At 38.2% G+C, this 14,866-nt stretch overlaps 1 protein-coding gene across 1 annotated transcript; it reads right to left on the bottom strand.

Moving 5' to 3' along the window:
* Positions 1-10,045: 10,045 nt before the first annotated feature.
* LOC139684831 (cryptic protein-like) lies at positions 10,046-13,746 on the bottom strand. Its single transcript, XM_071581168.1, has 6 exons — positions 13,634-13,746; positions 13,442-13,491; positions 13,173-13,337; positions 12,199-12,313; positions 11,989-12,098; positions 10,046-10,170 (listed from the first exon to the last, which is right to left on the bottom strand). The coding sequence occupies exons 1-6, from the start codon at positions 13,744-13,746 to the stop codon at positions 10,046-10,048; spliced, it is 678 nt and encodes a 225-aa protein (XP_071437269.1).
* Between the last annotated feature and the right edge of the window lie 1,120 nt (positions 13,747-14,866).

Raw genomic sequence — 14,866 nt, 5'->3', positions numbered from 1 at the left:
ATTTCAGCATTCTTAAAACTCATTGAACAACAAGAGGGATGCTTCAGGATTTCACAACATACTATGAAGAATCTGGCCTCTCCTTTCCAGACTTACCTTCTGGAATGAATTTCTAGGCTTGTGGTTATTGTACAACCACGTATTCTGGAGAAATTTGGAGTGATTTTTTTAGCCAGGTAACTGCAAAAATGGTTAAAAACATATTAGTCATAGATTCTGAATTGTCAGTCCTGCCTGAAACACAAATGTTAGTGGAGAATAAAAAGAAGATCAGAAAAATGTGCTACAAACCAGTCTATGGAGAAGTATAGACCCTTTAACCAAAATGAAATCCCACCATCTCTAAAATCATCTGTTGCAACTTTCAGCCATAACTGAAAAATATGTTATGTTACGTTATGTTACGTTACGTTACATTACGTTATATGTTGTCTTGTGTTATGTCATGTTATATGTTATGTTATGTTATGTTATGTTATGTTATGTTATATTTTTCTGTTGACTGGATTAAGGATGGGGAGTAGCATTTACCAGGCTCTGAAGTATGATACTGCTCCTGCATTTTTCATTTCCTAAACTGCTTCTTAAACCTGCCCTTAAAAGTTACTCAAATTTCTTTTTTGATCCAGTAGCTCTCAGAATGGATCTTTGCCTACCTTATCTTCAGCACATTTCTGAAATTCACATCTTTTGGCACTTAGGGGGCCTTTTTGCCTTTTCATTACAGAAGGGGTAGAAATCAGACCTCTGGTCTTGAGTTTCATCTGAATTTGTAATAGAGGGCAGACTCTGTGGGAGATGATCCTCCACAGATCTGTGGGTGTGTGTCAGTTCCATGTACCAGCTAGAAGAATTTGGGGCAGAAAATAGTTCTACATATCAAGATTGAAGATAAGTTGGCTATGATATTCGGAAATGAAGGTGTAGTACTTGTGGAATATATATGGGTTTGCAGGTAGATTATGGCAGGGAGAGAACAAATAGGTAGTGAGATAGTATATGAATACTTGGAAGATTCTTGGCTGAATGAAATAAAAGTCTGTGGGGCTTTTTCTGCTTTCTGTTTAATAGGTGCTCAGGTATGATGTTGGCTTAACTTTACTCTTTAGGATATTCTATAGCAGTTGGACAATGGGCATCCAGCATAGACTTTTCCTCAACTCATTAAAAGAAAACAGTTAACTAGCCAGAGCACCACACAATTTTTCCTGACCTTAGTGTTTCTGTGATTTGGGGTACATAACTAAAGTAGTAGTCTAATTTTACTCTTAATTCCTGAAAACATTATCACAGGCGGAGGTATTTACTCATCGCTTTTATGATGTTAAAGCAACCCTCTGATTTGCCTAACAGTAGTTCTCACCAGTATTCAGGAGCAGAAAGGTACAGTACAGGAGACCAGGCTGCATATATGACAGCTACTGTTTCAATATAGTTTGAATTATTAAAGAAATATTTTTATTGCAGGTAAGATAATTACATATGCAGAATATCAAGGTCACTGCATGAAAGTGTTAAGGAAAAACAATATATGCAGCAGATAACTAATTTATCTCTTGGGAATGTTATTTCATGCACTGACACATTTTCTTATTTATCATCGATCTATAAGGCTGAGCTCTGTGAAGTGCTTTAATTAACCTATCATCGGGTACTTATTTATGGTGTCTCCAAAAGATATCAAAATACCATAGTCTTTTTTTTCTATCTCCACTCTATGAAATGTTCCAAGATTTGAGTATTTATATGAAAGAGTGATTTTGCAAACAAATATTTTCAAGCCCATTTTATATGTTTATCTTGACAAGTTGTCAAACTTTAATTACTAGCAGTCAGGCAAAGCATATACTCTTGAAAAGTAACAAGTCCCTGTTACTTCTTTTCATCTGGGTATCTGATAAAATTCCTTTAAAATTAGTATTCAACACCTCAGAATCCATGCACACAGGGCTGGTATAATTTGTCTTTCTGACACACTTAACTCAGCAAGTGGGTTCCTTTGTCTCTTTGATAGAACAGTAAGATTAAAGGTAATTATTTCACTTTCTCTAAGTCTTTGCACAGGGATATAAGAATCTCTACTCATCTGTGCATTAGGTCAGATCAAGCTTATTCACTCGCTGCAAGTTTGATTTAACATGAGTAGAATGGTGATATGAAAGCCACTTGAAAAAAATATTATTGCCCATAATTTTAGTTCTGTGATAACATTTCTATAATTGTATGCTCCTTTTACCACCCTGAGATTTTTCTTTCTCCTTATTGCCCAGAAAAACTCTCCCTTGTTGATTCTACAATAAGAACAGCCTTTGCTAAGTCAGCCTTAGTGCATAAAGAGAGATACATAGCAGCCAAAGCTTCATCTTTTGAAATTTATGTTTAAAAAATTCACACCTTACATTCAAATACTTGTTATGGCTTGCTTTGAGAATGTTAGTTTTATCAGTACTGTCAGGTTCAGGAAGTCATCCATTAGTGCTATATTCAGTCTCACACTTATGTCTGACTTGTGAAGTTTAAGAGTCAGTGTTATTTACTTCTAATGATGCCATCTCCTGGTGAATGGTGCCTGTGCTGATGAGATCTAGGAACAGTACAGAGGAGGTGGAAAAGACCAACAAAACCAACAGGACTGATAAAAACATGACTGAAGTAGGAGTGTGTGCAGACTAAGGGTTTTGCCTTGGATTATGGAACCAGACTGTGGTGGCAGATACTTTGTTAACTGTCAGAAATTAATCCATCAGCATGTCAGTTGCTGAGGGTAGTTCCTTCTTCCTATGCACTTGTACAGTGCCTACCACATAAAAATCTCAGTCTTGGTCAGTGTTTGTAGGCACGCTACAACCAGCACAGCCAATAATATAGCCACATTTTAACACAATGATGCTGATTGCAATTCACATACATAGCTTGTCATGTTATTGTTTGCAATGAATCAGTATAAAGCTTGCTAATAATGTCTCATTTTCTTAGCTCTATTTCTTTGGGATTTCTCTTTCTTCACCTGTGGAACCTTCAACGATTGTGGCAACAAAGTCTGCTCCAGAACTACCTTCATTTGCTGTATGTGTACATGTACACACCAACAGGCATGCCATAGTGCCAGCTCGTTGACTTGATTGACTTTAAGTAAGCAGCCTCTCTGCAAATACTGGAGGAATCTAAATTCTAACCACTGCTGATGAGTGGTGTGTTTGTCTTCTGGTGAAAGCTACACTGGCTGTGTTGGGGTACTACTGTGTAAAACAGTTAAAATAGCTCTGTCAGCTCAACAAAGTAATGAGACTGAGTATCTTCCCATGTGATCCTCTGGGGGAAGAAGTTACTCATAATTCTTGCTTTCATAATGAATGGATTTCGCCATGCTTTTCATTGTAGTGCATATTTTCATGTCTTAAATGATGTCGATATCTTTTTTTCTGAAACTTCTACAAGTTTCAATGTCCTTTATGAAGTGATGACAAAATGCTATGTAATAAGTCCATTCATGATGTTAGTCTTGCCAAGAAAATAGTTATCTTTTTCTCTTGCTCCCATGGCATGTTGTACTGTTTATATACTAGAATGGAAATTCACAAGCTGATTTTCTGTCCGTTTGCAATTAATTTTTGTGATTGCCTCTGCATTTAGGATAACTAAAATCTTTCTGAATAATTAAGCTATTAACATTAAAGCAGTGATTACATAACCAGTTTTGGCTTATCTAACTGTGGGCTCTCCTCCACCTTTGCTTCATATCTCTGCTACATTCCTCTGTCAGCAAAGATGGTCTATCTGGAAACTAGGCCAATAGAATCAGAAAAGAAAGTTTAGGATGGATAAGTGAGTGGACTTTCATGGCTGTGTTTGACACCAGTACAAAGGGAACAGTAGATACATGCCTTCCTGGTTTTGTTATCAACTCAACCTACTTGAGAAAGTTGCAATATTGGGTAAATAGTTGGCACCTGAACTCACATTTGTTACTTAATTTTACCTGCATAGGTGATTCCCTGTTCTAGCAGCTGGACTATGTGTTTTAATCCTGTTGAACTTTTCCTGTTGTTTTTGATTAGCATAGCTAATGACAGGAATATCACATGTGCTCAGATAAAAGCAGAATACAACATAGGAATGTACTTAATTGGCTTTTGTTGCATTTTCTTGCACTGCTGGAGGTGTTGTACTGCACATGGTTTCTGCACAAGTCTTTGTTTCCACTGACTTGCTTCTCACATGTCCACACAGACAGTGCTGGGGTATAGCCATGGTGAAGAACAGTGGAAGGCAGAGACACAGAGCAAGGAGCATGCTTCTATATTTCTTGTTTCCCTCAAAGACCAAAAAAAATTTCCAGCTATGTTACCAGTACGCATCATAAATGCTATTGACTTAGTTTAACAAACCAACACTAGCACAGCAAACAGGAAAACAGGGCTCAATTCATTTTGATATCATGTGGCATCCATACTGTACCTTCATTTTTAATTAAGATGTATACTGGCACTTTGTTTTCCAGTAGGGATTTCTTCCCTGTATATAGGAAGGAGCTTTGGTACTGGTGCTGAATTATAGAGGTTTGAGGTAAGGGAACATAAAGTAGAGACTGAAAGAACAGGGCTAACGTGTAAGTATGGGACTTCACAAGTCTGTTAATCTTGTTCTTTTTAAAAGTTTTTGGTGCAAGAAACAGTCCTTAGAAGAATTCATGTACAAAGTCAGGTGGGAAAGATCTTTGATACCTATTTGTCTTTTTGTCCCTGACTTTCTGCTTATTCTATTTAAAGAAGCTCTTGCAAAGTCTGGCTTTCCAGCATTATACCACTTCTTTATCTTAATTAAATTTTTCATGGTACTCCTTTTCATGCTTTTTGGAAAGACATAATCTTGGTGACATGAAAACCAGAAGCACAACTTTCCCCACTCTAGACTTTGACTAGAGATTTTATGCCAGTACATGAGACAGAACTGTCTGTTTCTTTGGCCTCTATATGAGATTTTTTTCTTATTTAAAATGTTTTGTAATGATTTAGAAGTGGTATGAGTCATATTAAGCTCTCTGTTTAGTGGGTGGGCATCTCATTGTAGAGAAGAGGCAAAAGACACATTGCCGGTAAGAGATGCAGGATGTGCCGTTCCTATAAAGGAAGTTGATGTTCAGCACTGCTGTGCTGTACAGTGTCAGAAAACTGTTTATGAATGGGTTGAAAATGTCTCTCATAGTCCTGTCAAAATCTTGTGATTTGAAGTATCACAGTTTGTACATCTATTTCTGCTCACAAAACTCTGTGCCCAGTGAAAGGTGGCCAGCTATGCCCCAGACAATGTGAAGCTCAGAGAATTATCTCAGCTGGCAGAGAAAGAGGTCTGAGTCCATGGGACCAGCTGCTGGAGGCTCAGCCAGAAAATGCGCTTTCTCAAACTGTAACTGTAATGGGCAATGCCTTTCCTATGTTTGGGCCTTTACCAATGCTTCTGTCCTGGTAGTACCTTCCCAGCATTTAATCCAAACACTATCAAGCAGATAATATCTGAACTGAAGCCTCACAGGCTGAATTATAAATTGTAGTTTTGTAAAGATGTAGTTGGGCTGCAGGAGGTGAAGGCAATTGCTAATGAAAGCTATTGCTGTGACAGCATGTACCGGAAGACAAATGCTAGGCCCAACATGCATTAGGCATCTGGTTTTATTCCAGTGCCATATGGTAGCTTGATGTCCTTATCAAGAAGCCACCCTCACAGTAGCATCAGCCAAGGACAAGGTCAATCAGCCAAATATGGAGGGAATTACCTTTTAATATCTTCTCTGCCCAAGAATGTGCTTTGCAATCACAAGAAGTACTCACAACGCTTGGGTAATTTTGCAGAGCACAAGTATACAGCTGCTGGGTTGTCATTAAGTCTGCCATGCTTATACATGATCGTGCTATAAAAGGTGAGCCAGATGGTGAATTACATGTGATGATTTCAGGGTTTCTAGATATTCCTTCACAAGACATACATCTGTAACTTTGGGCAGTGCTCTTAAATATATGGTTTAACTTTTAGGTTCCCCTGTGTGGATACAGGAGATGGACTTGATGTTCCTTGTGAGTACCTTCCAATTTAGGATAGTCTATTATTCTGTGATTCTCTGACTCACAGGGCTGCTGAGTACATGAGCCAGCTTGCTAAACTATATCAACCTTCAAATCGATGGAAGACAAAATAGAAAGTTGTTGTATATTTGTATATTTGCTCAGGCACATGAAACTAGTGGGTGTAATAATCTAGACATATAGCCTACTGACACTGTTAGAGTCAATGAAAGACAAATAGCAAAATGTGTTGGGGTAGACCTTAGCCATCTCATATGTGGCAATTAAAACCCAAAAAAACTAATCCCAAACAACTCCGGAAAAATCAGTCTGGGAAATCACTTTTAATTCTGTTTTCATTGGCTGGGAAAAATACCTTTTTTACTAGGTGAGGGAAGGCTATTGGCACCTATGGGTACATTAACACTTCTCAGGGGCAACAGAAATCTGTATCTCCTTTATAGAAGTCAAGTCACATTGAGAGATAACCATCAGATACTCAAAGACACAGATGAGTGACACTTTCTCAGCATCTGATACATGCAAGTTGGCTTTCCAGGTTTATATGAGAAAACCTTTGTGCATTACATGGCCTTTATGCAAAACAAATAACTTCCTTTAAACAGGAAGCATGTTAAGGGCAGATGGCAGCATCCCCTTGTATACCTGTGCTTAGCAGCAGAGCTCCAGCTCTAGGGGCTCTTGGCCACTGAGTAGGCAGCCCTTCCACCACACTGCTCCCCAGTCTGGGTTCTTATCAGCTGTGGCATGTCCCTAGGAGTGGTGGAGGCTGGAGCAATTGCAGGGGTGAAGCCATGGAGACCAGCTGCAGGGTGCACCATTTGTTATAGTTCTGGAGTCAACTGTGAGGAGTGAAAGCAGATCTAAGGCTCTGGGTCTGTGGATCACCTGATAAATACTTCTCTTTAAGGGTCTTTTCTGTAGCTGCATATGGAGAGGGCACATGCATAAACGTGTAGCAACAGATGTCTACTTTGCTGGAACTTGCCATGTTTGACAGAGTGGTCTGTGAGTTAGCATGAGGCTGGGGAGCAAGCATTGCTGTTTGCTATAAACAAACCTTAGCAAAGTGCCTGTAATTGCAGTGTTAGAAGGCTGGCCAGGACTCGTGGGTAGCAGGGAAGGAAAATAATGCTTTCTTTTTTCTGTTCTTGCAAGCAGCTGGAGACAGATAAAAGCGGAGACCGTTTTAACCTAAGCAAAGATTGTGACTGTGTGCTTTCCTTTGTTCTTCATTCTTTCTGTTTTCCACCCTTTTAATTACATTTTTATTTGCAAACAAGACTGTGTACGGGACTGTTTCTGACTGGGTTTTCTTTTTTTTCTCTTCTTGTTTTACTTTAACTGGAGATACCTGTTTCTCCTCAAATTCAACCAACTCCTGTGGCTGCCTCCACTTCAGAAGTATGCAAGGGCAACAGGCTCTCTCCTTCATTCTGCCTTCTCACAGCTTCAAGAACTCTGACACAAAGATGAGACAAATATCTTCCACAACTAACCATCACTGAGGGGATGTTCTGCCACAGTATGGTTGTTATAAAACCATCTTGAAGCAGTAATTTTCAGATTTTCCAGAATGCAATGATATAAGATAGGGAGCAAAGGAGTTGTTATCTTAAAAACAAACAAACAAAAACCTTCTGTCACTTTTTCTAAAGAAGATTTTTAAAATCTAAAATTTGGAGTTAGTAGTAATTTTCACGGGTATCATTAGAATTACTTATTTAAGTTCCCCATACGTTTTTGTGAAACTCTAGGAACTGAACCAGGCTGCATCTAATTTGATGCCTTGGACTGATGATTTGGTACAGCAGGAAAATGTTGCTTTGCTAGACTTTTCAGTTGCTCTAATTCTACAAGAAAGACTGACCCAATAACAAATAACTCCATCAGGATGATTGTTGCAGGCACACAGGCTCATCTACATAAGGAGTTATTTCAGAGCAGCCTTTCCTAATTAAATCTGCTGTGGGTGTTATTAAACAGAAATAGATGTTCTATTGTAAAATCTGTATTAAAATACTCTTCTGTTAATTGCAATCTCTAATAGCTCTCTATATTTATCATATAGGAATAAAAAATATTAAGTCAGATTTTTTACTGTACTATGTGTTTTCCACATATCTTGCTGCTTTCCTTGAAAAAGTAGACTATTTGAAGCATTTTAGAAGCTACATTGCCTACACACTTCTCAGCAAAGATGTTTTCATAGAGACATTCCTGCAATTTCAGTATCTGACAGGTAAAGGCACAACTATTTTCCTCCAGCTGTTGTCTTTGATAAATAATTATCCTAATCTGGTCTGTGGAAATACAGGCATATGGGTACAGCCCCATTCGTGGGAAATAATAAGGACCATTTCTAGTGTAGTGTATCTTATGTGAAGAGTAAGAAGTCTTTTCTTTCAACTCAAATCTAGAGTATGGAAAGGAGCAGTCTGAATCCTTTGCAATATTTAATATGTTTTTACACAGTGACTCCTTGAAAAAGTCTGTTTCTGAATAGTCATAGAATCATAGAATCATAGAATCATAGAATCAATTGGGTTGGAAAAGACCTCCAAGATCATCGAGTCCAACCCTTGGTCCAACTGTAGTCCATTTACCAGATCATGGCACTCAGTGCCACGTCCAATCTGTGTTTAAAAATCTCCAGGGATGGGGAACCCACCCCCTCTCTGGGCAGCCCATTCCAATGCCTGATTACTCTCTCTGGAAAGAATTTTTTTCTGATATCCAACTTAAATTTCCCCTGGCAGAGCTTAAGCCTGTGCCCCCTTGTCCTATTGCTGAGTGCCTGGGAGAAGAGACCAGCCCCCACCTGGCTAGAACTTCCCTTCAGGTAGTTCTAGACAGTGATGAGGTCACCTCTGAGCCTCCTCATAAATTTAAAGGTAGCCATAATATTATGTCATTTGTTGGTGGTTCATCCTTCTCAGCTTAATAACTGAATTGTCTTGATTTGTGGCACGAAATAAAACAATTAAATTTTTAAAGAATGAAATATATTGAACTTTGAAAATACAGTAAGGATTTTCTTCATTAAAGATGCCTTTTTAGTAAACAAAATTATGAATTTGATTGTTACTACATGGTGGCTCTACTTTCAATGTATGTTTTAGGCTTGTCTTTGCAATTTCTTCAAAACAAACCTGTTTCTGGTGTTTTACAAACTTCAGATGCACTTACATGTTCAAGATGTTTGTATTTTACAGCCTAGAAAAACTCATATTTAAATGCTGTATAAATCAAGACAGCTTTACTATAGAAAAAGTTAAAGTTGCTTTTTGCTTTCCTTTTAAAAAAGAAAAGGAGCTTGTATTTCTAGGATGTGAAATAAAATAAACCCCCAAAAGGCAAATAACCATCAGCTATGAGTTCTTAAAACACATATGATTCCTGACTAAGATTATACATATGTATAACTAAGTAAACAATAGTAAAAACTGAAAGATTATGTAACTTTTATAGTTCTCTGTATTAGGGTTTGAAGGGTATCTATTCTTAAAACCCTCCCTGTCTCTTCAAATTTCTGATCATTCATTCTACTCTGCTGTTTTCTTACAGGATACAAGGTAATGACAATGGTAGATAAGAATTTCCAAGTTTAAATAATGATAAATATATGGCTTTTCAGAGATGAAATCAGCTTTATTTGTTAAAATAGTTGTACTGTGTACAAAGGAGTCTACTATAACTTAAAATACCTAGGCATAGAACATTGGGGGTTTTGCTTCCACTGGAAGAACAGTATTTTAGAAATAAAGAATCATTAGAATCAGACATTGATAGCAGTAATAATACAATATAATAATAAATACTTCACATTTATATAATCTCAATTTATAATAACCCAAGCATTTTAGCATTAACTAATACATCTTAATATGCTTTCAACATGTAGGTAGAAGGGTCTTCTGTAGCTCATAGAATTAAAAAAAAGATATATTTCTCCTTGTCCAGTTTCACAACGGCCAGCAGCAGAACTCCAGGAGGATGGTGAGTAGGCAAGCGACTACAAACACTGTTTGCTGTAATCTGAACCCATTAGAATAGAGTCTGGTAATTTCCTCCTTTTCTGATTTCAGTTCTTAAAAAAAATCAAGAAAATGAGATGGTTAGTAAGTAAATATGTACATTTGAAAACAAGGACTTTCAACATATTTGTAAAGTCTTCTGACATCTCACAGATACTTAAGTTAAAGGTATCAGCTGTTAAAGCCAATCAAAGGGACTATTCTCAGGAGAGAGATGTAAATAGATGTCCCATCAGTGATCGTTTGAGGAGCAACTGATAGCACTTATCAGCTCCTGCAGGCATTAATCTCAGAATAATCAAAAGTAAATACCAAGCAAAAGCAAGAGGAAGAACTTCACAAGAGGTATGCACTCAAGCCTGAATGTCGGCTTTTAACCTTTCCTTTAACAAGGAGGAACTTCACTTCTAGCACAAGCAGAAAGCCATACCCTCACTTAGGTGAAAGCCACTGAGGCCCTGCTCAGGGCGTTCTTCATTGACACCTTTTATTGTCTTTTTTAAGCTCGAGCTCAGGAATAGTAAGCAGTAGACTGCTTTTCCTGAGCATGTGGAGGCCCATTATGTCTTTTGCTTCTGTAATGGGAAAGAAACAATAGGGCTGATTCAAAGGTGAACACCCAAGCGGTTAAGTCTTTTAAAGAGTTTAATGAGCAAGCTGTATACCACATACAATAGCTCGGGATAGAAAATTTCAAGGAAAAGTGGTTTTGGTGGTGGGGTTTTAATATTTTTTTTTTTGGTCTGAGCTTGCAAAGATGTTACCTGATGGTTTGAAATTTGTATTTACATCCGAGTTGCTGGTATGACTCAGAAGTCACAGCTTTAAGTCACTGCTAAACAAGTAGAAATCCGGTTAAGAAATAAGAGGCTGCTATTCATTGGGGTGCAACTGAACCTTGAAACTCTTTAGGTTTGTTGTTTTCTTACCCTGCTAATTAATGATATTGGCACAACTATAGGCGAGCACAAGATGGGATTGAGACATTAAGAGTGGAAAGGGCAAGAGTATTTTGTATTGATTTTGTCACTGAAAAGAAGTATTATTAAACCCTTATTAGTCATCTCAAGAGTATTGAAAACAGTCTGGATCAAAGTAGCCAGTTCTCCATGGAAAGTAATACCTGTAAAGCAATTCTTCAAGTCTTTATGCTAGCTGATTAAAAATTCAACAGTTTATTCAGGGATTTTCATAGTCTGATGTAGAAAGACTTGACTTAAATATAGTGCTTTTGAGAAGACTGGATGGCACTACTTTACACTGATCAGGACATGGCTACATATAATTTTTGAGTGTGTGCACTCCGTCTTAGAACTCTGAATAAGAACATTATGAGCATACAGATCTAAAATAGGGTTCAGATTAGTTTTGTGCCATTTATATGTTATGACTGATGATTGCATGTTTTAAGTAGTTTATGTGAGAACAAGAAAGTTTTTTGTACTAGTTTTTTTAGTATAATACAGGATTTTACTTACACCAGTTTACACTACTGGGTTTTTTCTGTTTCGATATCTAAGAAACATGTTTTGTATGCTTGGATGTAGTTTAGTTGTACTGGTGAAGTGTGAAGTCATAGACGTGCAGAGTTTGCAGAACAGAGAAATATTTAATCTATGTAATTTTAATTTAGAACAGTGGGAAGTTTCTTACTGCACAGAATTATAAAGATCTGAAAGTATTTAATGTGATGTACTGTATGCAGGCAACAACAGTGTAATTTACTGTTTCACTAACATTCTCTGAAGGAAAACAGCCCACTGTAGAAATCTAAATAGAGCACACACAGCATTCTCCAGGCGCCCCACCGTTGCAGAAGCCAACTCTGTCACCCACAGGATAAAAATATTTCATTAAATGCCATTTCTTACCACAGTTCCCATGCATTATTTCTGACAGACAGTTCAGAGTCCCGTAGCCGCATCGACACAGCCAACAGCCTTTCAGCACCCAGGCGCCATGGGCAATGCTGCCGCAGTTGCTGTCAATTACAAGGGAGACATTTGGTACATCCCTGACCCCACCAAAGAAAATAACCATTCAGAGCACTTCAGTCTCTGATTTTGGTCTAGATTTTTTACCTTTGCCGCTCATCATATTCACAGTATCTGCCAGTGAAATGCTTTAGGCAGGCACAGAAAGTCCCTAAGATACAGGTCCCTCCGTTTTGGCAGCAATGTCTGCTCAGTTTTTTACCTACAAGACAATATTACAGAAGTTAACAAGCACCCTGTGGGCTGGGAACCTCACCTTTTCCTCACTTGTTCTCTCAGTTGCCAAAGTATCTTTTGGATATCTAGTTTTATTGTTTTTAGAGACAATAAAATTATATGCCTGTTAGGAGTGTTTGTTCAGCTAAATGTAGTTTGTTTAGTTAAGGATTAGAAACAAACAACTAAGGATTACAGGATGGTGAAGAAGCAACGCCCGGCAATCCTGTAGCAGCAGCATGTACTCAGGTGAAATATTTCACTTTGACAGACAGAGATTTCAATCACGCTAAGAAATGAGGTATTGTTACTGGAAAGTGATGCTTATTTTTCAATAAAGGAGGCTTTGTTACTGGGAAGAGTTACTTAGTTTTGAGAGGAGAATGCTCCTTCGAGTCTTTCTCAGACTCCTGGAATTGAACAACAGTATAAAACTTTATATATGTGGGAGAAACCCGAGTAACTTTTTCCCCCTCTTACTGCTGCTTTCAGGCAACTCAAACTTTTTGTGTTTTTGTGTTTTGTTTTTTTTTAAATTACGTTTTACTGTTATGAAATACGGTGAATTTTAAGAACTGAACAGAATGTTACAAAATTCCACATACGCTTTTGTAAATGCAAGGGACCAAACCCTTCTTAATTTCTGATACCATTCCCTGTTTTTCATTAGCACATTTTGCAAGTGAGAGAACCCCAGTTCTACCTTAAATTTTTATCATAATTTCCTGAGTGGCCACAGAAAACTAACAGGCTGGAATCTTCCAGGACAACAGTGAAAGAATTACTGTAATTTAATTCTTTTAAAAACAATTTTGTGAATTTTTTTCATAAATAATGTTACCTACTCTGTGTAATTCCAGTGAAAGGTACCAATGATCTGGAACTCTGTTGCTTTCTACTTTCGTAACTCTGATTCATGTCATTGAGTGCATTTATAAAAGTCCCTTCGTTCTTGGGCTGCTGCTTTAGTGCTGTGGCATTGAGACTTTCCACATCTTCTTTTTCACGGCCTTGACAAGAAGGGCAAATAGGGGAGGGAAGGGTGGTTTTTAACGAAGAAATGTACACCATAAATGTACAAGAGAAACACGGCGGGGTGGTGAGTTTTTCTTACCTTTTCCTAAATGAACAGCCTGCCAGACCAGCGTCACAGTGAAAACAATTCTACGAAAAGACCATGAAGTGAAATAAATTTGTGCTAATAAGACACAAACACTAAACCGAAGATGGGTGCGTGAACTTTTCAAAGATAAAACGAAAAGCATCCCTGGCTAGAGAAGATCCCCGGCAGCTCAGGCAAACTTACCTAACGTGATTTCCCCAGTACATTCTCCTGCAGCCTGAAATATCCGTGAGGTCCTCTAGGAGAGCTTCAGCAGTAGGAAGATGTCCAGAGCCCCTTACTGCAGGCTGTTGCATGCGGCAGTCCTCACACCGTACACGGTAGCAGAAGACGGAGAAGGCAGGATAGATGAAACTTTTCTCTTGTTGTCCAGCTTATACCAACGTCCAAAAAGCATAATCCTCACCGTGAGTCCTCACCTAGGTTCTGGCGGCCAGAGACCATCCCTCAGAGATGGAACTCCCTGGCCAGCCCCTGAAGGGTGGAGCAAAGCGGGGGCACCTACTGCTGGTGTAGAAGAGTTAAAGCGCCTACGAACACAAAAAAAAAAAAAAAAAAAAAAAAAAAAAAAGAGCCCAAAGGCAGGAAGACTTCGGCTTCAGTGTATTTCTTAACGTAAAGGACTTTGTACCACCTTCATGCTGCATGGGGAAAACCAAACCAAACAAACAAAAACCGCACTGTTCTGCGGAATTGCAGTAGGTATATAATGAACTATCGCAGGTATTCATAATGAAGGTTAAAAAGCCTCAACTCTGCTTACATGCCATATCTGCCAGTTTTCCACCAGGGTCCTGCTTTATGAGATGGTACCGCTTTGCAGCACAGATCCTTAGAGCTTTCTACTACAAAAAGCAGTCTAAGGTTCTTGACAGAGGCATGTTGTGTCACATGAGCTGTTTCTTAAAACTTTTTTACTGTTAATAAAATTAGACCCATGAGTGAGTATTCCTAACCTGAGGTCACCTATTTATATTTTATCAGACACCTATTTATATTTTATCTATCTATATTTAATCTATCTATATTTTATCATCTATCTATCTATCTATCTATCTATCTATCTATCTATCTATCTATCTGTCTAATCTATCTATCTATGGTATCTATACATATTATACTGAAACGAGAACTACTCACATTACTTTCCTATGATTCAGTAGCATCAGGAAAAAGACCAGCTGGGCAATGTTAAAAAGCAGTTCTGGGCCATCTTTTCTCAAATGCCCTGTAGCTCAAAGTGCACGTGGCCTTTGCTTAAGTTGTGATAGGGAATGGCTGCAATATAGTTTGTTTAGGCTTTTTCCTAGGCACGTGGAAGAGGGATGCTTTCACTATGCCAGTGCAAATGAAGCTAGTACAAGTTGCACCCTGGCTAGATACATGATCAGATCAGACATATGGATCAGACCCTCA

This window comes from Pithys albifrons, chromosome Z (assembly GCF_047495875.1).
Source record: "Pithys albifrons albifrons isolate INPA30051 chromosome Z, PitAlb_v1, whole genome shotgun sequence".
Taxonomy (NCBI): domain Eukaryota; kingdom Metazoa; phylum Chordata; class Aves; order Passeriformes; family Thamnophilidae; genus Pithys; species Pithys albifrons.
Note: the sequence above shows the minus strand (reverse complement) of the source record. Positions and strands in the feature narration are given on the sequence as shown.